This window comes from Amblyomma maculatum, chromosome 3 (genome assembly GCF_055883805.1).
Source record: "Amblyomma maculatum isolate TAMU_Amacu chromosome 3, ASM5588380v1, whole genome shotgun sequence".
Taxonomy (NCBI): Eukaryota; Metazoa; Arthropoda; class Arachnida; order Ixodida; family Ixodidae; genus Amblyomma; species Amblyomma maculatum.
This window is the reverse complement of record NC_139346.1, coordinates 41,536,539-41,563,115: the sequence shown is the minus strand read 5'-3', so window position 1 is coordinate 41,563,115 and position 26,577 is coordinate 41,536,539. Positions and strand designations below refer to the sequence as shown.

At 50.4% G+C, this 26,577-nt stretch overlaps 3 protein-coding genes across 3 annotated transcripts in view; all 3 read left to right on the top strand.

Annotated features, from left to right (window-relative positions):
• The window catches only part of LOC146194639 (sphingomyelin phosphodiesterase-like), a 122,643-nt gene that overhangs the window by 83,337 nt on the left and 12,729 nt on the right, over positions 1 to 26,577 (top strand). The gene's annotated exons all lie outside the window — the stretch shown is intronic.
• LOC146194641 (uncharacterized) lies at positions 5,926 to 6,792 on the top strand. The gene has a single exon (XM_084595943.1). The coding sequence runs from the start codon at positions 5,926 to 5,928 to the stop codon at positions 6,790 to 6,792; it is 867 nt and encodes a 288-aa protein (XP_084452069.1).
• On the top strand, positions 6,949 to 22,615 carry LOC146194640 (uncharacterized). The gene is made up of 2 exons (XM_084595942.1): positions 6,949 to 8,435; positions 22,479 to 22,615. The coding sequence occupies exons 1-2, from the start codon at positions 6,950 to 6,952 to the stop codon at positions 22,613 to 22,615; spliced, it is 1,623 nt and encodes a 540-aa protein (XP_084452068.1). The 5' UTR covers position 6,949.

Below are 26,577 nucleotides of genomic sequence, written 5' to 3'. Positions count from 1 at the left end.
GCTGTTGAACATTACCTTAGTCTTCTGCATATTGATTTTCAAGCCAACCTTTCTACTTTTCCTGTCTAGCTCATCAAACATAATTTTCAGTTCATCCCCTGAGTTGCTTAGCAAGGCAGTGTCATCAGCAAATCGCAGATTACTGAGATATTCTACATCTACCCTTATCCCTAACGGCTCCCATTCCAAGTCTCTGAATACTTCCTCTAAGCAAGCTGTGAATAGTACTGGGGAGATTGTGTCTCCTTGCCTAACACCTTTCTTCCAGACTTCAGATCTTTCTTTCAGATCGTTCAGATCTTTCTTCCAGATCAGACCAGATTTACTTGCGCTAAAACTGAAGCCTAGAGCGTCCCCTTCGTCTCCGCAATACTTAATTAGAGTTTGCAATTCTTCCATACTCTCAGCTAGCAGCACAATATCGTCTGCATACATCAAACCGAGGAGGCGCTGCTCTACCGCCTTTCCACCTAATCTATATGACAGGTTAAAACCTAGGTTACTCTCTTGTATCGTCCGTTCCAGGTACATCATATAAAGCATGAATGGCAGCGGTGATAGAAGACAGCCTTGTCTTAATCCTTTGCATGCTTTGACATCTTCCGTACTTCTTATTCCTTCCCATGTAATTTCTACTTTGTTATCCCGGTATATTTTCTGTAGGATCTCTTTTATCTTATAACCGATACCTTCGTCTTTTAATTTGTTTCACAGGAGTTTCCTGTTTACGTTGTCGTACTCCTCGTTTATGTCCAGGAAAGCCAAATACAAAGGTCGATTTTCCACTCTAGATATTTCGATGCATTGGGTAAGCACAAACAGGCTATCATCTAAGCGCCTACCATTTCTAAAGCCGTTGTGAAGTTCTCTGAGTATCTCGTTACTTTCTACCCATGCTTGCACCTTTATTTCACCGCCTGCATGGCCAACCTATACATAACAGATGTTATGGTAATCGGCCTGTAATATTTTATATGCATCCTTTCTCCTTTTCCTTTATAAATCAAACAACCACTGGCCAGTAGTGTCGGTGAATAAGAAAGACGGGAAACAACGGTTTTGAGGGAGGCGTCGATTATCGACGCTTGAAATCGCATTACCACTCCTCGTTGCGCTTTCCGTCTCCAAGTCCATCTTGTAGGAATAACTCTATAGGCGTCTTAAAAGGGCTACGGAGCCCCACAAACTAAACCACACAGTGCGGTGGGATGCGCTTCCATGCCAGAAAGAGCACCTTCACACTTACCGACAATGTGTCCGGGATTGCAATCCAAGCCGTCCAGTCTGTTACCATCCATGGCGCCATCTTCCCCTCAGAGTTAACGTTTTTGTTTCACATCTCCCAATTCGTGGCGACAGCAAGATATATGCTGGTATTTGCGTCACCAGTGGCGAAGTACTGCGGCGCAGATGGCTTCCGATCCCTATACACTGTACTTCTCCTCCCTCATTTCGAATTTATGCCTCCATATTGAGTCCTTATCTACGAAACCTCATTGAGCGACTCCAAAGCGTATAAAGAGCCACGATCAACTTCTGTGCACAGCTTTCTCAGCGGCGTGACCTCCAGCATACCTATGCATCTAGGCTAAAACAAATAAAGTGGAGGACCATCGAGCACTGCTGACGTGTGGCCCCTCACTGGGTACTCTGCTTCAGCCCTCGACGGCTCGCTCGATGGAGGCTAGTTTCATTCCGCCATCAGGTGCAACAAACGCTCTGGCCAGCCCGAGTCCATTGTCGCCCGAGGTGTCCGCCGCAAACATTGTTCTCCTGGCGGCAATAGCTAATTTTCTGTCCATACCAAAGACCCAGAGGACACCTCTCCCACTGACCATGCTCAGTCACGGGTCATGCGTCACACCCTGGCCAAATACTTGGTTTGATTTGTGTTTGTGTGGGCGGTATGTATCTGCGTGACCCGTCCGTTCATCAACCCCCCCCCCCCCCCCCCTGCTTCTTTTCTGTGTACGGGATTGGCTGATAGGCACATGGCATATGTGTTTTCATCTTTTGTCTCAGCCTCACACATTGCTCTAGCCTATCTCTTTCGTTTTCTTTTTCTGCCCTTCTCTTCCACCACCCCTGTTTCCTTCTAAATGCAATTATTATTATTATTATTATTATTATTATTATTATTATTATTATTATTATTATTATTATTATTATTATGATTATTATTATGTTGTGCGCCGCTTCCAAATGGGAAAACGAAGACGTGATGAGGCATTTCCTTTTATCGTATAACGATACAACGAAGACACCGCTGAACCGCCATATTCCCACACGGGAGCCCATTGCATTCTGGATGGTTCAGCCGTGTTTACGAGAGCAAAAAGGCCGTGAAAGAATAGGGCGCACTATAATTACGGCACAGTAACTATGCTGCGCTCTTTTCAAGAAATCAAAACGACAACATTATCCAACATAAAAACATGAAAATGTTGTTTTTGTTTTTTACTGAATAGTTCCACAATATTTACAAGTCATTGTAAAGATGTCTTTCCAAGCAATTGGTGTCGCTGGCAATGGCTTTCTATCCCCGTTTTGTTCCAACTAGCCCGACCATGAGATCGGCCTTGGGAATCTTATCTTCGAGATATATCTCAACGCATCATGCGCAGTGAGGAAAATTATAAAGCGTTGTCTAACGATAACGCGCATGATCAAACAAAGAATACAGAAACGATCTGCGCGCTGTAGTCTTAGTTAGAGGCCGCACGCCGGCGGCTGTCGAAAAAGAAAATAGTTCGCGGCATTATCATCGTAAACAAAATGAAGGCGAGGACAAGCAAGCGGTGGTTTTTCGCGATTGCTGTAACAGCTAAATTCTATCCCGATGATTCGAAAGTACATCACTATCAGCGACACTGTACATAGTGTTCTCGCCTCTGTGCTCGGACAGTTTAGCTCATGCTGAGCGCGACAGTCCAGACGGAAATATATTGGATGGGATTTTGAATAATATCGTAGATACCAAAAATTTGAATGCATCAGTACCAGGAATTAGGTACCAGGGTGTTTTTCCAAGCACTGTTCATTGCCCGAAAAATGAATTTATTGAAATGCGACCCAAAAATATTCTTTCACGAATTCGACAATTAGGCATGTCTACTTCTAATGAGTTCGTTTGAGCAATATACTCCTTTTGGCAGCATGGATAATCTGTGGGGTATATGCATGAATAAAATGCTTTCACTGGCTTCAGATTTTGTTCTCTCTCAAGTGGTTTCTTTCAACCGCCGCAGAAGTAAACTATGAATTCATAGTAATTTAGATTATCAATTTAGAAGAAATCTGGGAGGTATAAGATATGCCGAAAACCAACTACTACGCCTAGTGCACAACGCTAACAAAAAACTCACTAGAGGGTCGTAAAGAACCCATATCAATCAGTCGTAGCAGATAAACTCAAAAGAAACCCAAGAAAAATCTGGCGGTACATTAAGAACAGACATAAACTGCACTGACGCTCAGGCCATCGCAAAGCATGATAATTTATTCAATGAAAACGAAAATAAAGAAGAATTTTTCATCCACTACTTTCATTCAGATTATACAAACCTATGCAGTGTTGTCACTTCATAAAAACCAATCCATTTACGGGAAATAGGAAACGTCGTTACCTAAAAATGAATGGAGTAGAAGCCTAATTTTGTAAGCTGAATAATGCATTTAGCTCAAAACCCCCACGGAAGACAGCTCAAAGAAAATATCACCTTTCTTAGTTATTATTTTTAAAGGTAAGTAATAACGTAAAGCTACCTGAAGATGGGGAGACAGCCAACACTACCCCGGTATGTAAACATCGGAATCGAACACACGGAAGAAATTCATTATCATCACAAAATCAGTGCAAAGGCATTTCATTACAAACCAAAGACATTTTCACATTTCTTCGACTAACCCTGTCGTATGCTAGATACATCCACTCGAACACAACAAACTTCACCTTATCCGCCACCGCAATTTTGAGTCGACCCTGCTATAATTTCTTTCATCTGGAATCGAGTCGGTTACTCTGAGACCACCATCGGTTAAACTCTCTTCTCATTATGTGTCATCCCATTTCATGTCCGTCCGTGCTTTGAGCTGACGTCTTCAAATTATGGAAAACTTTTACTGCCCACTCTGACCCTCTCTCTAAACCCCCTGTCTACAAAATGATAGGTTACACCTATCATTTTCAGTTGCATAGCTCTTTCTCGTCCTCACTTTAAGAACACTTTTCGTTAGCCTCTACGTTTCACCGCCAAAGGTGAGTACTGGTAAGCAGCTAGTCATGACCAGCGAGTACTTGCTAAATGCTCACTATACCACACTTATTCTTGTTATTTCCATTTCCTGTCTTGATATTGTCACGTAGTGGTAACAAGGGCGTACACGGCAAAAGAAAACACAGGCGTGATGGTAATGAAATACCTCTTTATTGGGGATGACTTGCGCCCGCAAAAGAACTAAGCAATTCGGCGGCGGCGATAGCAACAAACGTGCTCGTCGGTCGTCGGACAAAGAATGCTCGTCACACTCGTCAACGCTCAATTTAAAGGCTGCACAGAACTGCTACCAGCACGGGCTGGAACATTGTGGAAAGAGACCCGAGTGACCGGAACCGGATAAAGGTGTGACTCGCGACATCGAGCATTAACAAACAAAGATTACGGAACTGATAAGCGGTCCAGAATCAGAGTGATAAGCCTGTATCCCGGCAGCTGTTAAAAACAACAAATACTGTTTTGAACGGTTCACGGCATTACTCCCCCCCTTAAAAAAAACACATCGCCTCGATGTTCCAAAACAAAGCAACATAAACATAAACACTGCAAAGTTTAAACACCACACATTCTTTAACGCTCGTAATATGGCTTCTGTTGCGCTCATCAACGCGACATACTACACCGTCGGCTTCTGGACTGGCGCCTGCTCGTCGAGAGCGCAGCTGCGGGGCGTGCACTTGAGGACCGGAGCGCGGTGCATGACTTTTCGTTCATTTCCCGTGACCCTGGATCGCGGATCGCCTGGCTGGCGCGGATTTCAAGTCGCCGACGCAACCCCGCCCGCAAGACGACTCCGGATGTCCCGCGTCGGCAGGGCCAGCAGCACTATTCGAACCGCAGATCATCCACGGTGTGTGGAGGTGTGTGTTTGTGTGTGTGCACGCGCTGGGCTCTTGTGTAAAGGAGCCGCGGAGGGCAGCAAGCTCATTCCCACGGGACTCGGGCTGTCCGGCAAGGACGTACGTGACCACGGCGGCGGATTTGAACTCTGGAATGTGCACGCGTGATGTTGTGCGTACAGGATGACGGGAGTGAGGAGGAACGGTGCTGGAGCCTATTGGCCCCGCCCAGAGAGTTTACTGCGTCCCTATTGGCGCAATGATAGGGGCTTTGTTTAGGGAGTCTATTTAACAAGCTGTCGGGGGTAATTTCAAGAGAGGAGAGACCAGTTACAATAAAGATGTTGTAAGCCTGGTTCGTCTACGGGTAGTACTCCAAGGTGCCCAGCAGGTACAACTCAACAGACCGCCGGTCAGCGCAACCGAGCACGGCGGGTGAGAGGAGAACCCTTTCGAATGCCAACAGCTGAACAGACCGTCGCCCTCTAGACGAGCACGGCGGGTGACAGCGTGGAGAGCGGCTTCGAAACATAACTGGCGCAGTCGACAGGATCTGCTGTGGCTGAACTGGAGTCTACGGGAACGACGACGGCGACACTACGAGCCTCGTCAACGACGACGCCTGACCGTGACAACCGCTTGGAAAGCCAATTCGTGAAGACGCTCCCAGCTTCTTGAATCCTGCGCAAGGGGACCCACCCCAAGGGACACCAGCGGCAGTCAGGCGAGTACCCCTTTGACATCTGCGGGCGCATGCTATGTCAAAGCCCTGGGTTTTGAGGTGCGATTGCGCTAAGGAAGGAGGAAAGATGGCAGAGGGGGATCAGAGTGAAGAGTTGGCAGCCGCCGGCAAGGCAGGCGAAGATGAGGTAGACTCCGCAGTGGAGGCTACGTCAGAGCAGTTGGCACTACTGCAATTGCAACTAAAAATTGTAGAGGCCCAGAAAGAGAATCAAAAATTGATTCTAGAAACAGAGCGATTGCGCTGTGGACAGAGCGTGGAGCTTAGCGATAGCGGCAGCACCGTCGCGGCGAATGCTGGAACAGATGAAGATAGAAGGCTAAAATACGCGAGCCTATTGAAAGGCGTCCTGGCACCAATGCCGAATCAAGAGCAATTAGTGCCTGGATGGTTTGAGGAGGTGGAGGCGACCTTATGCTCGTACGACGTCCCGACCGAGTGGTGGGCCGGACTGGTTTTACCGAGGCTGAGCGAAAGGGCGCGAGGGCTCCTCGTACGGTTATCAGCAGACGAGAGGAAAAACTTCGCTTCTTTGAAAGACAAAATTCTTCGCGGACTACGACTGTCAGCCGCAGAATACAAGAGATTATTCTCGTCAAGCAGCAAAGAGGCAGGAGAAACCTGGGAACAGTTCTCCGTACGACTGGAGAATTATCTCGACTACTACCTAGACAGCTGTAAAGTGCGCACCATTGAGGAGTTCAAACAGCTGGTGGTGACAGACCGAATGAAGGAATGCTTAAGCGCCGATGCAAGAGCACACGTTGCCTTGAGTGAGAAAGAAGGTTTTCTCAAACCTAGTGACCTCGTAGAGCTCGCAGAGAACTTCGAAGAGAGTCGGAGGTGTAGGTCAGCAGTAGGACTACGCAACGGCAAACCACCATGCCGAGAAGCGAACCGCTACGTCATCTCAATTGGGAGGCAGCACGGCTGAGAGGCGTCCCGGGCGACAGTGCTATAAATGTCACGAGAGAGGCCACTTTGCAAGAGAATGCCCGAGAAAAGAAACTGTCTCAACAAAAAATGGAAGTAGCAGTCGCAGAGGCGAAAGACAGGTTGTTGCTCGAGTGGAAATTCCAGCTAGCGAGGAGATGGCGACAGGGAGTGACAGGCGACAGAACGAGGCAGGCGACAAACGTATTGTCACAATAGAGAGCACGGGTCAGCAGCTCAGAGCTTTGGTTGATTCGGGTGCCGATGTCTCTGTCCTTCGTAAGTCACTTTGCCGCGAGTATGAAGGCGCGGGGTCAACACTGAAGCTGAGAGGAGCGTTTGGGAGTGAGGTAGTCGCCGAGCTGGCTTACGTGCCATTAAAGGCAACGGAGGGTGCTCCCCTAGTGTCGTTCAACCCGTCCGAACGAGGAGTGCTGTGTGCGCTTACCGATGAGCTAGTCGCAGGCGTAGATGCACTGAATACGCCAGATGACTACAATGAGCTTCTCGAGGAGAGAGCACTAACACCAGCAGATGAGTTAGTAGCTCTGGAATCAGATACAGATGAACCAGACGGGCCAGATACGGGACACGCTGATGCTGTGGCGTGCGTCGTCGAGGCGGAGCCTGCTGCCAGCCAAACCGAAACGAACCAGACAGCAAGGCAGCTGTTCCGGAACGCTCAGCTTGCCGATGAATCGCTAAAAGAAGCATGGGCTCAGGCTAAAGAAGGCTCGCATGGCATGCTTATACGGGACGAGCTGCTGTTCCATCGAGAGCCAGTTGCTGGACACGAGTGTTGTCAATTGGTACTACCTTCGGAACGGCGCGCGGAGGTTTTAAGGTTGGCGCATGATTCAGCGTGGGCAGGGCACCTGGGCGAACGTAAAACGCTTCAGAGAATAAAGGGGTCGTTTTACTGGCCAGGCTTGGACAGAGATGTCAAGCAACACTGTCGTACGTGCCATGCATGCCAGGTAAAGGCCCCTGCGCGCACTCTCGATCGTGTGCCGATCACACCCCTCTCTAGACCAGACAGCCCGTTTCAAGTCATCAACGTTGATTGCATAGGGCCAATTAAACCACCGTCTGCGCGAGGGCACCGTTACGCGTTGTGCGTTGTTGATGTTAACACTCGGTGGCCAGAGGTCGTATGCTTGCGCGCGCTGACAGCGAAGGCTATGTGCGAGGCGTTGCTACAGATCTTTGCACGCATGGGTATACCGGAAACGGTGTGCTGTGATCAAGGCACAAATTTCACGGCTCAATTAACTAGAGAGATGCTGTCCAGGCTTGGAACATGCCCAAGATTCTCCACGCCCGACCACCCGCAGAGCAATGGACTGGTTGAACGCTGGAACGGTACCTTCAAATCCATGTTATTCCGTATCGTGGAGGAGCACGGCAGGGACTGGGACAAATTTGTTCCATTTCTGCTGTGGGCATACAGAGAGGTACCTAACGAAACGACGGGCTGCTCTCCGTTTGAGCTGATGTACGGGAGGGTGCCAGTGGGGCCTCTTTCCATCTTGCAGAAGTCGTGGAGTGGGGACTGGTCCGTCCCGGACTCTCTAACAATCCCAGCTGAGGAATATCTTTCGGAGCTGCGCAAACGGTTAGCTGAGGCACATGCAACAGCTGAAGGTAATTGCACAGATGCTCAGACAAAGTATGCGAATCGCTACAATCTCCGCGCGATGGTTAAACAGTTCGCGAAAGGGGACGAAGTGTTGTGGTTGGAGAAGGAAGGCCAAGGCAAATTGATGGGAAAGTGGATAGGACCGGTCAAAGTTGTACAAAGGTTGCGGCCCTACAGTTACCTAATCGAGTTGGAAGGCGGCACACGTCGGGCTGTGCACGCCAACAAACTCCGAGCTTACCACGCACGCGTTAATGTTGTAGACACAGTTTTCGAAGGGGACAGTGACTTCGGCGACGTGCCCACATTCCCAACACCGTCTGACGAAGGAAGTAGGGTGTCGGGCGAAGCTTTGAGCCACCTTACCCAATCGCAACGGGAGGAGCTGACCGCGGTGCTCGCTAAGCACGGACAAGTGTTTGGTAGTAAACCGGGCAAGTGCACCGCTGGCATGCACAGAATAAGGCTGAAGGCAGGATCTGAAGTGGTAGCCGGACACGCGTACAAGGTACCAATGGTGTTTTGGAAGGAAGTGGAAAGGCAGATTAACGAACTGTGTGAGTGGGGTCTGATTTTTCCGGTAGAGAGCGCCCATGCCCATCCCATAGTTTGTGTATCTAAGAAGGACGGCGGCATAAGGCTCTGCTGCGACTATCGCAGGCTCAATAGCGTTACGGAACCGGACGCATTCCCCATGAGCATACCTTCGGAGCTTTTGTTTCTGGTGGCAAAGGCGCGTTACATCACCCTCATTGACATGCTGAGGGGATATTGGCAAATACCGTTAGATGAGCAGTCTCAATCACTGACGGCGTTCGTAACGCAGGTCGGGCAATACGCTTGGAAAGTGATGCCTTTCGGGCTTCGGAACGCTAGCTCCACGTTCCAGCGAATCATTAACGAGGTATTAGCACCACACAGAGAGTATTCCTGCGCTTACATTGACGATCTCGCCATATTTTCCGAGACGTGGGAGGATCATCTGAGGCACATCGACAATGTTCTAAGTTCCGTAGCAGCTGCGGGATTCACTGTGAATGCAGCTAAATGCCGATTCGCAAGAGGGGAGGTAGAGTTTCTTGGTCACATAGTAGGATCGGGTAAGCAAAGCGTGAATCCTGCAAAGGTCAGCGCTATTGAGGAGATTCCCCCGCCACAGACGAAGCGGCAGCTGAGGAGTTTTCTCGGGTTGGCAAAATACTATAGACAGTATGTCCCTGACTACTCGCGTATTGTTCTCCCGTTGACTAACCTGACGAAAAGGAGGACCCCTCATCGGCTACCTTGGGACAGCGAGGCACAGAATGCGTTCGAGAGCATTAAAGAGTGTTTAGGGCGCGCGACATCGCTGTATGCACCAGATCCTAGTAAGGAGTTTATACTATCCACCGATGCCTCCGACTACGCCGTAGGAGCATGTGTCGCACAGTGCGACGAGGAGGGGAACGAACGCCCGATCGCATTTCTAAGCAAGAAGCTCAGTCCGACCCAGACTCGGTGGGCCACAATCGAGAAGGAAGCCTATGCGATCATATGGGCACTGAGTAAGCTCGAGGCTTGGCTATTTGGTGCACAGGTGCGTGTGGTAACGGACCACAACCCCCTTAAGTACCTTACGCTTACCAGCCCGCATAGTGCCAAGTTAACTCGCTGGGCTCTCGCTCTCCAAAGGTTAAATCTTACGATCGAACATAAAAGGGGCACTCAAAATGCCAACGCCGATGATATGTCAAGGCTGGTGGCGGCCAACTAAATGGAGCTAAGCGCATCGAGGGAAAGGTAAATGGCCTAAGAATGGTTTGGGCTTTGTCATTGCGTGTGGGCGCGGATGGCGGGGGGTATTGAACCTGACGCCAGCCGCGTCGCGTTGTTCGCTTGTGTGTTGTGTGTGGCTGCAGTATAAAGACTTATGCAGCACACTTGGTGGGGAGGTGTTGCGCTCATCAACGCGACATACCACACCGTCGGCTTCTGGACTGGCGCCTGCTCGTCGAGAGCGCAGCTGCGGGGCGTGCACTTGAGGGCCGGAGCGCGGTGCGTGACTTTTCGTTCATTTCCCGTGACCCTGGATCGCGGATCGCCTGGCTGGCGCGGATTTCAAGTCGCCGACGCAACCCCGCCCGCAAGACGACTCCGGATGTCCCGCGTCGGCAGGGCCAGCAGCACTATTCGAACCGCAGATCATCCACGGTGTGTGGAGGTGTGTGTTTGTGTGTGTGCGCGCGCTGGGCTCTTGTGTAAAGGAGCCGCGGAGGTCAGGAAGCTCATTCCCACGGGACTCGGGCTGTTCGGCAAGGACGTACGTGACCACGGCGGCGGATTTGAACTCTGGAATGTGCACGCGTGATGTTGTGCGTACAGGATGACGGGAGTGAGGAGGAACGGTGCTGGAGCCTATTGGCCCCGCCCAGAGAGTTTACTGCGTCCCTATTGGCGCAATGATAGGGGCTTTGTTTAGGGAGTCTATTTAACAAGCTGTCGGGGGTAATTTCAAGAGAGGAGAGACCAGCTACAATAAAGATGTTGTAAGCCTGGTTCGTCTACGGGTAGTACTCCAAGGTGCCCAGCAGGTACAACTCAACAGACCGCCGGTCAGCGCAACCGAGCACGGCGGGTGAGAGGAGAACCCTTTCGAATGCCAACAGCTGAACAGACCGTCGCCCTCTGGACGAGCACGGCGGGTGACAGCGTGGAGAGCGGCTTCGAAACATAACTGCTTCAGTCGTACAACATGTACAATTTCTGGGCGTGCGCGTCGCCGTTGTGATGCTGACGTTCCGTCGGGAATGACTTCATAGTCCAGTTGTCCGACGCGGCGAAGGATTTTGTATGGCCCAAAGTGTCGACGCAACAACTTTTCACTTAATCCGCTACAGCGAATTGGTGTCCAAACCCACACTTGGTCTCCTGGATTGTACTCTGCGTGACGTCGTCGTAAATTGTATCGTCGACTGTCGGTGTTGCGCTGTTGGTCTTTAATACGCAGCCGTGCGAGTCGTCGGGCTTCCTCTGCACGCTGCAGGTAGGTGGCGACGTCAAGGTTGTCTTCGCTGGTTGCGTGCGGCAGCATTGCGTCGAGCGTCGTCGTGGGCTCCCTGCCCTACACAAGCTTAAACGGGGTCTCTCTGGTCGTCTCCTGGACTGCCGTGTTATACGCGAAGATCACGTACGGCAAGATGGCGTCCCAGGACTTGCGTTCAGCATCGACGTACATAGCGATGATGTCCGCGATCGTTTTGTTCAGGTGCTCCGTAAGGCCATTGGTCTGGGGATGGTACGCAGTTGTACGTCGATGGCTTGTGACTGTATTCCAGGATGGCTTGCGTCAACTCTGCCGTAAACGCCGTTCCCCTGTCCATGATGAGCACTTCTGGGGCGCCGTGTCGCAAGAGAATTTGTTCGACGAAAAATTTGGCGACTTCTGCCGCGGTACCATTTGGTAGTGCTCTTTCTTCGGCGTAACGGGTAAGGTAGTCAGTGGCCACGATGATCCACTTGTTACCCATAGACGAAGATGGAAAGGGGCCGAGGAGATCCATCCCAATTTATTGAAAGGGCAGGATTGGGGGCGGAATCGGGTTTAGTGGTCCTGCTGGTCTGATCGGCGGCGTCTTGCGTCGTTGGCGCTCACGACACGTCTTCACGTAGTGGGCAACTTCGGCAGGAAGTCGCGGCCAGCAATACTTCTGGATTCGACGCAAAGTGCGCGCAAATCCGAGGTGGCCTGCTGTGGGCTCATCGTGCTACGCCTGCAGAATTTCTTGCCGAAGTGTTTTAGGCACTACGAGCAGCTGCGCGGTCTTGTTAAGTGCGAACGAGAATGGCTCTTAGGCCCACACTGCTCGCGTCGGTGTGAATTTCGGTCTCGGCGTTTTCATCAAAGTGGCCAAGTACAGGAGGGCATTGCAGGCGGCGCTTAAGTTCGTCGAAGGCTTCTCCTTGCGGCGCTTCCCATTTATAAGGTACGTCAGCCTTTGTAAGCTGCGTCAAGGGTTCGGCGATGCGCGAAAAGTTTCTGGCAAATCGTCGATAATAAGCGCACAATCCAAGCAATCGGCGCACAGCTTTCTTGTCGACAGGCGGTGGGAATTGTGCGATTGCAGCTGCTTTCTCCGGGCCTGGGCGAACACCATCCTTACTAACGATGTCTCCTAGGAAACGCAGTTCTTCGTAGGCGGTGACACTTTGCTTTTAGCGTTAGGTCCGATGGCTTGATGGCTTCCAGCACTGTCTGTAGTCGTTTTAGGTGGTCTTCAAAGTTTGACGAGAAGACAACAGCGTCGTCCAAATATACCGACCAAATTCGCCACTTCAAGCCTGCCAAGACTGTGTCCATTACTCGTTGAAACGTGGCTGGTGCGGAGCAGAGGCCAAATGGCATCACCTTGAACTCATAAAGGCCGTCCGGTGTGATGAATGCGGTCTTCACACGATCACTTTCGTCGACCTCAATTTGCCAATATCCGCTGTTCAGGTCCATCGATGAGAAGTACTTTGCATTGCAGAGCCGGTCGAGAGTGTCGTCGATGCGGGGAAGCGGGTAGACATCCTTCTTCGTTATGCTATTCAAGCGGAGGTAATCAACGCAGAAGCGAAGTGTGCTGTCTTTCTTCTTGACCAAAACGACTGGTGCCGCCCAGGGCCTGTTCGATGGCTGGATTACGTCATTACGCAGCATTTCCTCAACTTGATCGCGAATGGCCTGCCGTTCTCGCGGCGATACACGATAAGGGCTTTGGCGCAGTGGTCGGTCGTGTTCGTCCGTTATAATGCGGTGCTTGTCCAGTGGTGTTTGTCGTACCTTCGATGATGACGAGAAGCACTCCCTGTAGTTTCGAGGAAGACTGCGAATGTGGTTTTTCCTGCTGTGGGTCAATACTGGGTTGATGTCAAATGTGGGCTGACGGAATTGGTCCGGTGCGTCTTCCAGTGGTTGGTCGTGGAGGGCGAATACGTCTTTGAGGTCCGCTAATTCGTCGAGAAAAGCGATGGTCGTGCCCTTGTTGAGATGCCGGTATTCTTCAGTGAAGTTTGTTACCAGCACCTGAGCTTGTCCTCTCCGGAATTTCGCGATGCCTCTTGCGATGCCGATACCTCGTTCCAAGAGCAATTGTATATTTCCTTCGACGATGCCTTCAGCGGTTTCGATGTCTGTGCTACCTACGCTGACGGCGACGCTTGATCAGGGCGGCACGGTCAATTCTCCGTCGAGGATGTTTAGAGCGACGTGTTGCGTCGAAGCCGTCATAGCAGGTATGGCTTTGTCTGCAGAGAGCTTAATGAGCTTGGATCGGAGGTCGATGATAGCCCTATTTTCATTTAGGAAGTCCATGCCTAAAATCACGTCGCGGGAACACGGCTGCACGACCACAAAGCTGGCGGGGTAAGTACGCCCATTTACGCTTATTCTTGCAGTGCATCGTCCCGATGGTGTAATGAGGTTGCCACCTGCGGTGCGAATCAGCGGGCCATCCCAAGCGGTTGTAACTTTCCTGAGATGGGAGGCTAACGGTCCACTGATGACTGAATAGTCAGCTCCGGTGTCCACAAGGACAGTGACTCTGCGACCGTCGATATTAACTTCAAGGTCATTTGTTCGCGTCCTCGCACTGCACATGGACCTTAGTGTCCGGTCTCGGCTCCGTCGTTTCTTCAGGTCATGGCCGGGGCATTCTGTTGTTACTTCGCTGGGCGGCGGTGTCTGCTTGCGCTCTGGTCGTGTTGTCGTCGATGTCGTCGTGTGGAGCGGCGATGAAATGGTTGCGTCGTCGTTAGTGGTCGTCGGCGGCGGAGGATCTTCGTCTTTTCGCCGTTGAGCAACCTCACCTCCAAAGGTTGCTGCTTTTATATTCCCCTACGGGAGCTAGGAGACCGTCCTTGCACGTAACCGCGGCCCGGGGACGCAAATCGGGCATTGTACGGTGATGGGGAGCGTGACAGACGCCTTGGCGACGAGTGCTCTCCGCTGCGCAGGAAGTCGTTGATTTCCTTTGGTCGCTCGCCAGGACGGGATCGTGGGGCGTCGACAGGGAAACCACAGAGGCCAATCCGCCTGTACGGGCAGTGACGGAGGATGTGTCCTGCCTCTCCACAATGGAAGCAGAGCGGTCGGTTGTTTGCTGTCCTCCAGGCGTCGCACATTCTGGGGCTTGGGGGTCGTTGGTAGGCTTGGGGGGCGAGGACCAAGGGGCGGTTTCGGAAGCAGGATGTCCGCGATGAGGGCTTGGGAGGTCGTGTTGGCTTGGGAGGTCGCGTTGGGGTGCAGGACGACATAATGCACCAGCGTAGTTCATCGCTGTTACCTCTTGTGCTGGAACAGTCGCAGCCATCGCTTGAGGAACGCCCAGCGCCCGCTGCACTTCTTCACGGGCGACGTCCGTAAGTGTCGCCACCTGCGGTTCTTGCGATGATAGCATCAATCGGCGGAGCTCCTCTCGCACGATCTCCCGGGTGAGGTCCCGAAGTTTCTCTCCCCTTATAGATGAGCTGGGGTAGTGGGTTGAGCAGTCCGGCTGAAGTGGTCGCTCGTAGTTGCGCATCCGAGTGGCCAACGTCTTCTCGATAGTAGACGCCTCCGTTTCAAATTCCACCATGGTTTTTGGCAGATTTCGGACAAGCCCTAAAAAGAGCGATCCTTTGACGCCTCGCATTAAAAATTTGACTCTCTCACCTTCGGTCATGTTAGGGTCGGCGCGCGAAAGAGGCGCTTCATCTCCTCAACGTACGCCAGGACAGGCTCGTCAGTAAGTTGAAGTCTTGACTGAAGGAGGGCCTGGGCTCTTTCCTTTCGAACGACGCTTGAAAAGGCAGTCAAAAACGCTTCCTTGAAAATCTCCCAATCCTTCATAGCTGCCTCATGATTTGCGAACCAAACTCGGTCATGTCCTTGAAGAGAAAAGTAGACCTGCCTCAGTTTCGCAGCGTCGTTCCAGTCATTGAATTCTTCCACACGGTCGAAAAGGTCGATCCAGTCTCCAGCATCTTCATCCGGTCGTTCGTGGAAGCAGGGGGGCTCACGGGGTTGGACGAAAACAACCTGTGCTGTAGTAGGCTGGGCCATTGTCAGCGTCGATGCCTTCCGAGATCGAATGGGGTCAGGCAGCAGACCGTGTTCGGGTTGTAGGCCTTGAAGTCGGCGGCTGGCTCGGTGACCTGTAGGCAGGTCTTCCAGGGCGACAGGAACACGGCTTGGGTCTTCGCTTGAAGGATCAAAGGCAGCACCCCCACCAGATGTCACGTAGTGGTGACAAGGCCGTACACGCCAAAAGAAAACACAGGCGTGATGGTACTGAAATAACTGTTTATTGGGACTGACTTGCGCTTGCAAAAGAACTAAGCAACTCTGCGGCGGCGATAGCAACAAACGTGCTCGTCGGTCGTCGGACAAAGAATGCTCGTCACAATATGAGATTATTACCTAGTCTTAAGTAAATATATGTGCCTACCGCTTACAGTAGGCGATTTGTTAGCCACTGTAAACTGTTGAAGTTTTCCTAGACTGATTAACATCACTTAGTCTTCTGAATGGTACCTTTTTCGGCCTACATTTCTGGTTATCTTACCTAGGTAATTATTATTTTTTTGGAAATCATCCTCTGAGTTTAAGCAATGTCATCCGTTTATTGCACATTAGTGAGGTATTCTCCATCAATGCTCATTTCTAAGTGTTGCCATTTCAGCCATCTGAACAGTGTCGTCAATCCATACAGTGATGGCGTAGAGGTAGATCATGCGCGCCGTGTACGAAAGGAAGGGTGTTCGAATCCCGGTGCCACAAAGGTTTTCACGGGGCAAAATCCACGTTAAAAAGGAGTTGCACAAATCAGATATGGGTTGCAGCCCGATCTCTGCGACGAGCTACCGAAACGCACTCTCTCTCCAGAACAGGGTCTTGCCACCCGGGAGTAATAACTGAGCCCCATCACCTATGAATATACCTATACATTAAGACAAATATAGGCTAGTATATTTAACGTCCATTTGCCTAAGGTGCTCACACATGCTGTACTGTAAGTTTATCAATCAGCTTTAAGAAATTGTTTCACCTCAGCTCTGCATAAATGCTGCACCTCGGCAGTGGCGGTGTCGACACCGTCGGCAGTCAACCGGCCAGTGCATTCCCCCTTCATCTTCATACAAACCACTACCACCACCCCCAAATGCTTTGTTACGGCTGTATTTGCAAATTGCATTCGGTTTGACTAAAGGGGACAAATAGATATGCTCTTTCTAGAAGGTGTGCTCTTTCTGTGATCGACAGAAAACGGCAAGATTTTGACATCGACCATATAACTTGCTTTCCTTAAAATAACCTTTTCTAGGTTTCGCTTTAAAATATCGTAAAACGTTTGACACCGCCATGTAGCGCATCGTTACTGGGACAAGGAACAGCGCACACGCGGGGCCTCTCCTAAAACCCGCTTTTTCATCTTACGACCTCGATTTCCTTATCTTCATCATCCACATCCAATTTGCAAACGAAGCCCTTCGGGCTACTAAGATGTCGCGAAAATGGCATGTCTCCAAACAGGCGACATACGTAATATCAATTTTCACCGAATGTCGTCCACTGGCCGTAAGGCGTGCCATCCAGTAGCTCAATTCGCCGAGTAATTCTTGAATTAGTTCGCCGAACTAAGCAATCCACAAGAAAGAAACCGTGACACAGGTGCTACTCACAGCTAAAAACGCTCCGATTTTTTTCGTTGTAAGTAGCGTGTCTGTTTCTTTGTTTCTTGAGGTTGCTATAATTTGGCGCAATGTTTTCACCAATTCAACTACCCAGGTAGCAGAAAGTGGGTTATGGATGGGAGCCCCGGTGGGTCCGATGTCGGCAATGCAGGACAGCCCGGTGGGCTCAATGTGGATGCTGCAAGGGGGACCGATATAAGCCTGAAGGGGCCTGTCGACAAAGCCCTCTTCAGGCCTACTTCGGCTCCCCTTGCAGCACTCACATTGAGCCCACTGGGACTGTCCTGCATTGCCTATATCGGACCCATCGCCCCCTCCCTCTTCATAGCCCACTTTATGCTACCTGTGGCAGGACAGCCCCGGTGAGCTTAACGTGAGTGCTGCAAAGGGGGCCGGCGTAGGCCTGAAGGGGGCTCTCGACAAAGCCCCGATGGGCACCACTTGGGACCGATGCAGACAGCCCTTGTGGGGATGCCCATATCTTTCCCCCATTGCCAGAAGTGCAGATCCCTCCAACTCCACCCAATGGTTCTACTTTAGACAGATTCGGGCAGCCGCTGTGGATGAACATTTATTTTTTTTATTTCGGACAGCTCCTCATACAATAACATAGGACCGATGACGGTTCTATAGGGGAAGCCGCAATTGGGCTTGCCCACGTTATTCTCATAAAAGTCCGACGCAGGTAATTGATGGGAAGACCAATCCGGTCAATCCCTCAAATAATGACTCACGACCGATGTGCGTCCTATGCGCAAGCCGCACATGAAATTGCCCACATTATTTTCATAGGGGTCTGCCGCAGGGATTGATGGGGAGCCCTAGTCAATGTACATTTACGTACATAATTAGGCAATTATTTTTTACATCTGCCCTTTCTAAATAGCCAAATTATTGAATTTTACAATTCATAGCATTAATCTAGCCTAAATGACTTCATGTCTATCTTGTTCAGGGTGTGGAGATGTGTGTTCTGAACAGTAATATTGTGCTCAGAGTTACAGGCTGTCCACGGCAGCTATATAAGGGACAACAGCTAGCAATCAGTATGTTTCAGTATTTACAGCGCCATTTGCATGAGCGCGAGAAATAAAATCATGCAATAATTCTAACCGGCTGACAATGCTAATAACTGTTGTAAAAATCATCTATAATAGTCATTTAGTGCAACGTCTCCTACAAATAAAGGATGAAAAGAATCCTTGCGCAATAGTGTGTGGAAACATCGGTGTATTCAGCCTCGCTAAGGCCAAAATAAGACCCGCAGCGGCATCATTTCGCAGACCCATTTGGGCTAGCGCTATTTTCTTGCGACAAGGGCCTGAATTTACATTACGTCAGCAATCATGCTTAGCAAAAGTGGCGAACATACGGGAGCGCTAGTTTCTATCCCCGTCAAGGCAAATATGGGACCTGCAGCCGTTTTGTACGAGCAACCCCAATTGGACTGTGTTTTATTTTATCCTAGAGCTTACTAGCTGTTGCACATTCTTTCAATTTCCCCACAATGTACCTATTGTACTTTAATGCGGGCATGTCCGTTTCCAGCCTCATTGCGGCCGTTGTGGGACCTAGAGCGGTTTTGTGTGGCCAGCCTGAATTGGGCTTGGTGTTCTTTTTGAGCCTAAAGCCCAGTTGATTATAGCACGTTCTTTCAAATTCCCCACATAAGACCGACTTTGGTATCATGCGGGCAAGCCGGCCTTCCAACTCGATACAGCCGATGTGGGACCTACAGTGCTTTTGTGCCTGCAGCCCCAGTTGAACTGGGTGTTTGTTTTTGAATCGAGAGCCCACTTGCTGTTACAAGTAACCTTCGAATTCCCCACAAGGGACCGAGTTTAGTATCACGAGGGCCCGCCCGCCTTCCAGCCCCATTACGGCCAATGTGAGACCTAGCGCAGTTTTGTGTGGGCAGGCCCAATTGGGCTGGGTGGTGTTCTTGAACCCAGAGTCCACCTGATGTTGCCTTTTCTTCAAATTCCCTGCAAGGGACCGATTTTGGTACCATGCGGCCAAGCCGGTATTCTAGCCTTAACACAGCCGATGTGGGACCTAATTCGGTTTAGCGAATGCTGCCTTGTCTGGGCTTCAAGAGGGCTTGCCCAAACTGAGCTCTTATTCATATTCCACAAGCCCCCAAGTAATCTACAAGGGGCCGAGTGGGACAGCATATGGGCATGCCTGTTTTCTTGCCCCACTACGGCCGATTTAGATTCCACCGAGATTTAAACTGGGCGGCCTTATTCAAATGTATGAGGGCTTTCCCATAAGAACCCACATTTAGGTTGGGTTGCCCTGAAATATCTGACAAGGTACTCTTGTGGTCTGGATGCAGGAATGTATTCTGTATTAGCCCGAGCAACATCGCTATGGAACCCATGTAGGAACAGCGGCAAGCCCTAATGAGGCTTACGCACTTTTGCACCATCGGGGACCGATGCAGGTGTTATGATGGTTGCCCAGCCCCATTTGCCTGCATTGAACATACTGGGACCCCATATTCTGTGCTTCTTGGGTGTGCAGCAATTAGCCCAAGAAGAGTTGTTAATGTATCGAATCAACCTAGGATCACGTATGGACCTGTTCAGCATGCCAGCATTTTCTGGTGTTAGCCGCGCTTTCACATAGGTCTCCAAAGCCTGAATAAGTCCCCGGTGAGGTAGGTGACCTGGCGATGGTGGTCGTCGGAACGAGCTGTCTGGTGATGTCAATCACCTAAGCCGGGCAATCCGCCCCGCTTCTTCAGCCAGGTAGAGTTTCCGCTATGCATGGGTCGTTACCAGAGTATCATGGAAGGATTGTGTTGAGCTTGTGTCGATGGGAGCGGGCGTACAGTACGAAGAACGGACTGTATCATGTGGTCTCTTGCCTGACAGTTTTGAAGGCGACGTGGTGAATGGAAGAACACAGTCCCAGTGTTTATAGTCCGAAGTGATGTATATTTCAGGCATATTAGCGGATGTTCTGTTGGTTTGAGTCTGGTAGGGGTCGAATATCTCAAATAAGATGCACATACAGAAATTTTTCAATTTCAGCAGTAGTCAACTGGCAGCCTCTGTCACCTATCACAGTCTCGGGGGACCTGTCACAAGATAAAGGAATATAGCTTAAAAGATAAATATCGTACGCTGTAGCGGCGGGAAGAGAGGCTATCTCACAGCAGCGAGAAAGATGGTCCACACAAACAACAATCCAAAGACTGCCTTCTTGCGACTTCGAAAAACTTCGATGTTCGCAATTCTGGCACTTAGGACAGCTGGCCACACACTGGTAAATCATCTGTCGAATGTGCAGCCAGCAGAATCGCTCCTGAGTGCAGAGCAAATTTTTCGCAGATCCCAGATTGTCCCTAAGTTGAAGCATCATCCATGACGTGTTGAACAGAAATATGGAGGCTTTCATTTACTGCCAGCAGGAATCAACCTCTATTGTCTGAGTAAGCCTTCTTGTATAGCAAGTCATCAAGTAGGAAACAATGGCGGTTCGAGGTTGGGTCCTGAGCAGCATTCAAGAACGTCTTCAGGTGTTGGCCATTCTGTTGCGTTTGCGGAAGGCGCGTGTATCGGAAAATCTCATACTTATAGCAGCGATATAATGGTCGAAGTTGTCGGCTTCACATCCTGCATGGTAAGTGGCAAACCGGAGATTCAATCTGCATCTGTATGCCGTCGACCATTTTGTATGATATAATACAATATTGTTGCAAGCGATGTGCTCAGTGGGCCCGACCGCCATACGGATCACGGAGCTTGAGCAACCAGCATAGGGAGTGGTGTTCGGTTGCTACTAGGAAAAACCATCCATACAGGTAGCAGCGAAACTGCTACACGGCGAAAACAATAGCGAGACACTCCTACTCGGTGATGGAGTAGTTGCGTTAATTTTTGCTTAGAAAGCGACTGTGATAAGCAATACCGCTTAAAGGGGGCAGCACCGAAGGTCTATAGCACTTGCGTCATTATGCACCTCCGTTAGAGCAGAAGGGTTCAAGTGTCTTAGATAAGGTACGGTATTAGAATGAACTTCAGTTGACGGGAAGATGAGTCGCACTCAAATGTCCAATGGAATGGAGCGTCTTTGTGTAGTAGGCACTTGAGTGGGTACGAAGTTTGTAAAACGAGGAATGGAGAGTCGGAAATATGAGCAAAGCCCAAACACTGCGGAGTCAATCTAATTCCGAGGTTTCTGAAACCTGGCAACGGCTACGGTTTTTTGAGGAGCAGGCCGAACGCCGTCACTATTGAAGAGGTGACCAAGCACCAGCGCTTGTCGCTCACCAAAACGGCACTTAGCTGAATTCAAAACGAGACCAGCTTGGCGCAAGCTGTCCAGCATGAGCAATAAGCGGCCGTTGTGCTCTATGATGTCCAGCCAAAGTAGACTGCATTATACAGATTGCATATAAATACCTCCCATTTAAGTCCGTGTAGTATAGCATCCATGAATCTTGCAAATGCTGCAGACACTTTACACGAAGCAAAGGAAATAACAATAAATTCGAACAGCCCATTGAGGGTGATGAAGGCGGTCATCTCCTTTTCTGCTGGTGCAGTGAAATCAGCGAGTATCGTGATCGCAGGTTGACGGATGAAAATTTGATGCAGAGTAAAAGCTTTCAATGGCGCCATCAGTGCAGAGGACCAGGTAGACATCTTTTGTAGTGACTGAATTCAGGAGGCGGTAATGTGCACAAAATTTTCATCTGCCATATTTCTTCCGCACAAGAATTACTGGAGTCGCCCATGCACTGCACTGCTCTTGAATGACATCCTGCTTCAATATTTCACAATCATACTCATCGATGACGTTGTGCTCAGACGGCACTACACTGTACGGGTTTGGGCAAACTAGATTTGCAATGCAATGATTTGTGTGTGAGCCGGAAAAGGAGCGTGAACTGGTGGCATTCGAAAAGTTACAAAAAATAAGGTGAGGTTTAGTTTTATTTAAACCCGGTAGGTTGCGTAAGCAAAGGCGACGTAGCTTCTCTTTCTGCTTTTTCTTCTTATTTTTTTAGTTGCATTCGTACGCTCTTCACTGCTGAGTGAATACGGGGACACAGATTCTTCGCTGTTTTAAAGCATCCATGACATTCCATTCGGAATCGTCACCGGCTGTCGACGATTCGGTTTCGAGAGATTACTGGCGCACCTGCCTAGCAGCGTCTTGAGCTCGTCGTTTAGCACGCCGCTGTTTCCGTTCTTCCTCTGTCTCCAAGGCCCACTGCAGTTTTCTGACTGCTGGAAGTCAGCGAAACTTCTTTCTGTTTATCAGGCGGCATAGCGACTGCTCCGGCAAAGCGAGTGCGCGCTAGCGTGCGCTAGCTATCGTCGGCGTACCGTGGCTACCGGCAGTGGCCACGCGAGGACTTGAGCTGGGAGCCCAGCGGCAGCGGCTAATGGCGACGGCAGCGCCCCCACTCGGCAGCGACGCCACTCCGTCTGCGACGCACCGTGGCTACCGGCCGCGGCCACTTGACGACTTGAGCTGAGAGCCCAGCGGTAGCCGCTCCTGTTGCAATGGCGACGGCAGGGGCGCCGCTCCATCTAAGGCGCACCGTGGCTACCCACCACGGCCACCCGACGGCTTGAGCTGGGAGCCCATCTGCAGCTGTTCCTAAGGTCACCGTGGCTACCGGTCGCGCTTAAGCCAACAGGCTGAAACATGGGGTAGTATTGCTTACGCGATAAAACGGATAAGTACTTCGACTTCATATCTTCCAAGGCATCGCCTCTGTGTCGCCTCTGTGGCATTAAATGATTTGCGAATCATTCCACGCAGCAGAGAAATGTCTTGAGATGCTGCGGCATGCCCCTCTGGTACGTGCGTAACCAAAGCAACTGATATTGGCACGTCTTCTCTACAAGAGGCTTCGTTACAATTAATATAGAACTGCGTGGTGCAATTACTGGGACACAATAAGCGTGCAGCAGTGGGCTACCGACACCACATAACGAAGGACCAGATCAGACGTCCTCGCGCAGTTCGAATAGCTAGGCGTCTCGGTCGCATCAAATGCCTCGGTCGCACGGCGAGAACACGAAGACAGAACGCAGTGCATATACATAGGAGGCACAACGTTATCGTCGCACATGCAATGCACACCTTAAGAAACAAGAGGTTCCGAAAGAACTCAGGCGAAAGGCGGGCTTTGGCACTCATCTTGCCTGTGCGGCAGTCTGCATTTTGCCATTCATGCACAGAAAATCAATACCAAGATATACGGCATGCATGGAGCGGGTAGTACGGCGAGTTTTGCAGAAAGACGCGTTCCAGCAAGACACGCTTTGGTACTACACACTCCAATACCGTACTACAAAGCGCCACTAACGTTATGAACATCTGCATTTCCCTCTAAACAAAAACATGACTTCGGGTCCAGGCAAATTTTTAAATGTTAACCTTATAACCGAAATATGCGCACCCGTGTTCCCTACCGTCTTTGTAGAAATGCCGTCAAACGAAACAGGGATTTCATTTTTGAGCTTTGTAACGGAAGGAGGTACTTGTGCGAGTAGCTGTTGTCCTCCGGCGGCCTCACCTCCATTCGCCGCGGCACCTCGTTTTCCGGTGGTGGCGACTGGGAGCGACGCTGTGGGAACGGCGCATCAATTACTAAAATAGTTATTTAAATCAGTCAATTAAGGTGACGTCATGACGTTACGTCGCGTAACTCAAATAAAAGCCGAGAAAGGGCACAGGAAGGGATTGGCTCGAAATTTGAAAGTACCAAAGACTAAAATGAATAAACAAAAAGTGAAATAATGAGATGTAGAAGATGTGACGTCACGCAACCGGAAGTAGAGCCAAAAAAAAGGCATATAAAGGGATTTGCGCGCAATTTGGAAGTACCAAAGACAAAAATTGGTAAACAAGAAGTGAATTAAACAACTAGAAGCAACCAACAGCAGCGTCCGTGCTTTTGCGTTACTCCAATGCAGATTCTTCAGTGCTCTTAATTTTTTCCGATGTAAATGAGTTATTAAGGAGAAAGCCTTTAATGGGTCTGTAAGATGGGGGGTTTATTGAGCAGATCAGCAGGACTCGATCAGCAGGACTGGGCAGATCAGCGGCGAACGCAGCGGCAGCGAACAAAATCAGGTCTAGCACGCGCAGCGATCACGATTCCAGTGACTGGAATTATAGTGTACTAGAATGTTCCTCGTGCACGTTTTCCTCTTCACAATTACCCGCGAGACGAAGGGGAGATATCCTGGCGACTTACGGCGTGAGCAAGACAGCAGAGTCGTAATAGGGTTTGAGGCACTGGACGTGAACAATCACGCGTCCGCGCCGGCCTAGCTCACGGGACGGCGTAACAGGTTCCACCACATAATTAACCGGAGAGGTGCGCTCCAGAGCTCGGTATGGGCCATGATATTTAGCAAGAAATTTTGAAGACAGTCCAGGAGCATTGCAAGGTATCCACAGCCACACAAGAGCGCCAGACGAGAAGTCCGGTGTCGAGTGTTGGCTGTCATGGTTGGATTTATGGCGGTACTGGGTGTTAGCCGCGAATGCGCGGGCGATTTGTCGACAGTCTTTCGCATACATGCCTGCTTGAGACGCAGGTGTATACTCTGATATGTCTGGCTGATACGGGAATATGGTGTCAATTGTAGCAGAGAGGTGACGGCCGTAGAGGAGAAAAAAAGGAGAGAAGCCAGTAGTAGACTGCGTTGCGGTATTGTATGCGTACGTGACACACGGAAGGACGAGGTTCCAGTTTGAGTGGTTGGAGGAGACGTACATAGACAGCATGTCGCCAAGGGTACGATTGAAACGCTCAGTGAGGCCATTAGTCTGCGTATGATAGGCTGAGGTGGTTCTATGAATAATGTTGCACTTGGTGAGCAAGGCTTTCACAACGTCACTCAAGAAAACGCGTCCTCTGTCGCTGAGGAACTCTTGAGGTGCGCCATGACGAAGAACAAATCGCTGCAAAATGAAGGAAGCTACTTCTGACGCTGTGGCAGATGGAAGTGCGGCGGTTTCTGCATACCTCGTCAGATGATCAACGGCTACAATAGCCCAGCGGTTGCCGGCCGCAGTGTAGGGAAGCGGCCCGTACAAATCAATGCCGACGCGGTCGAAAAGGTGTGGTGGGCTCGGTAACGGCAGCAACTCCCCAGCGGAACGTTGAGGAGATGGCTTGCGACGTTGGCAGGTGAAGCATGAGCGAACGTACTTGAGTACGAAGGTGTACATACCCCGGCAGTAGTAACGCAGCCGGAGACGAGTGTATGTCTTGAAGACGCCCGCGTGACCGTATTGCGGGTCAGCGCGGAAATAGTCACAGATTTGCGAACGTAGCTGCCGGGGAAAAACTAGCAACCACGTGCGGCCACCTGCACAATAGTTGCGGCGGTAGAGGAGGTTATCACGAATGGCGAAGTGGGAAGCATGGCGGCGGAGAACACGCGATGGAGAAGCAGCTGTAGGATTGGAGATAAAATCGTTGATAGAGTTGATCCAAGAATCTTGCCGCTGCGCTGACGGCATGTCATTGATGTGAAGCGATGGCGGGAAATCGTCGGAATAGGAAAGGCTCGCAACCTCAGCTGTAAGGGGGCAGCGGGAAAATGCATCGGCGTCGTGATGTTTGCGGCCGGAGCGGTAAACAACGCGGACATCATATTCCTTAAGGCGAAGACCCCATCGTGCCAGTCTGCCGGACGGCTCTTTCAGTGAGGAAAGCCAGCAAAGCGCATGGTGGTCCGTCACTACGTCAAAAAGGTGGCCATAAAGGTAAGGGCGGAATTTAGTAAGAGCCCAAATAATCGCTAAGCACTCTTTTTCAGTGACAGAGTAATTGGATTCAGCCTTCGTGAGTGTACTGCTAGCATAGGCGACCACGCATTCAGTATAACCTGATTTGCGCTGAGCGAGCACAGCGCGGAGACGAATACCACTAGCATCTGTGTGGACCTCAGTAAGCGCTGTGGCGTCAAAGTGACATAGGACAGGCGGTGTCGTGAGGATGTGGCGTAAACCATTGAAGGCATCGTCGCACGCTGGTGACCACGATAAAAGGACGGAACTGCCGGACAGAAGTTCTGTCAAGGGAGCAGCAATGGAAGCAAAATTCCCAATAAAGCGACGAAAGTAAGAGCACAGCCCGAGGAAGCTACGTAGATATTTGATGGAAGTCGGTTTGGGAAAGGCTTCTACGGCACGAAGTTTGGCAGGGTCTGGAGATACATCTTCTTTGGAAACAACGTGGCCGAGAATGGTGAGCTGGCAGGTGGTAAAACATTTTTTCATATTCAGCTGCAGTGCTGCATCACATAGGCAGGTCAAAACGTGCTTCACACGGTAGAGCTGTGTGTCAAAGTCAGCAGAAAAGACGACAATGTCGAGATAGCAGAGGCACGTCTTCCACTTTAGGCCACGCAAAATGGTGTCCATCATCCGCTCAAATATTGCCGGAGAATTACAAAGGCCCAACGACAT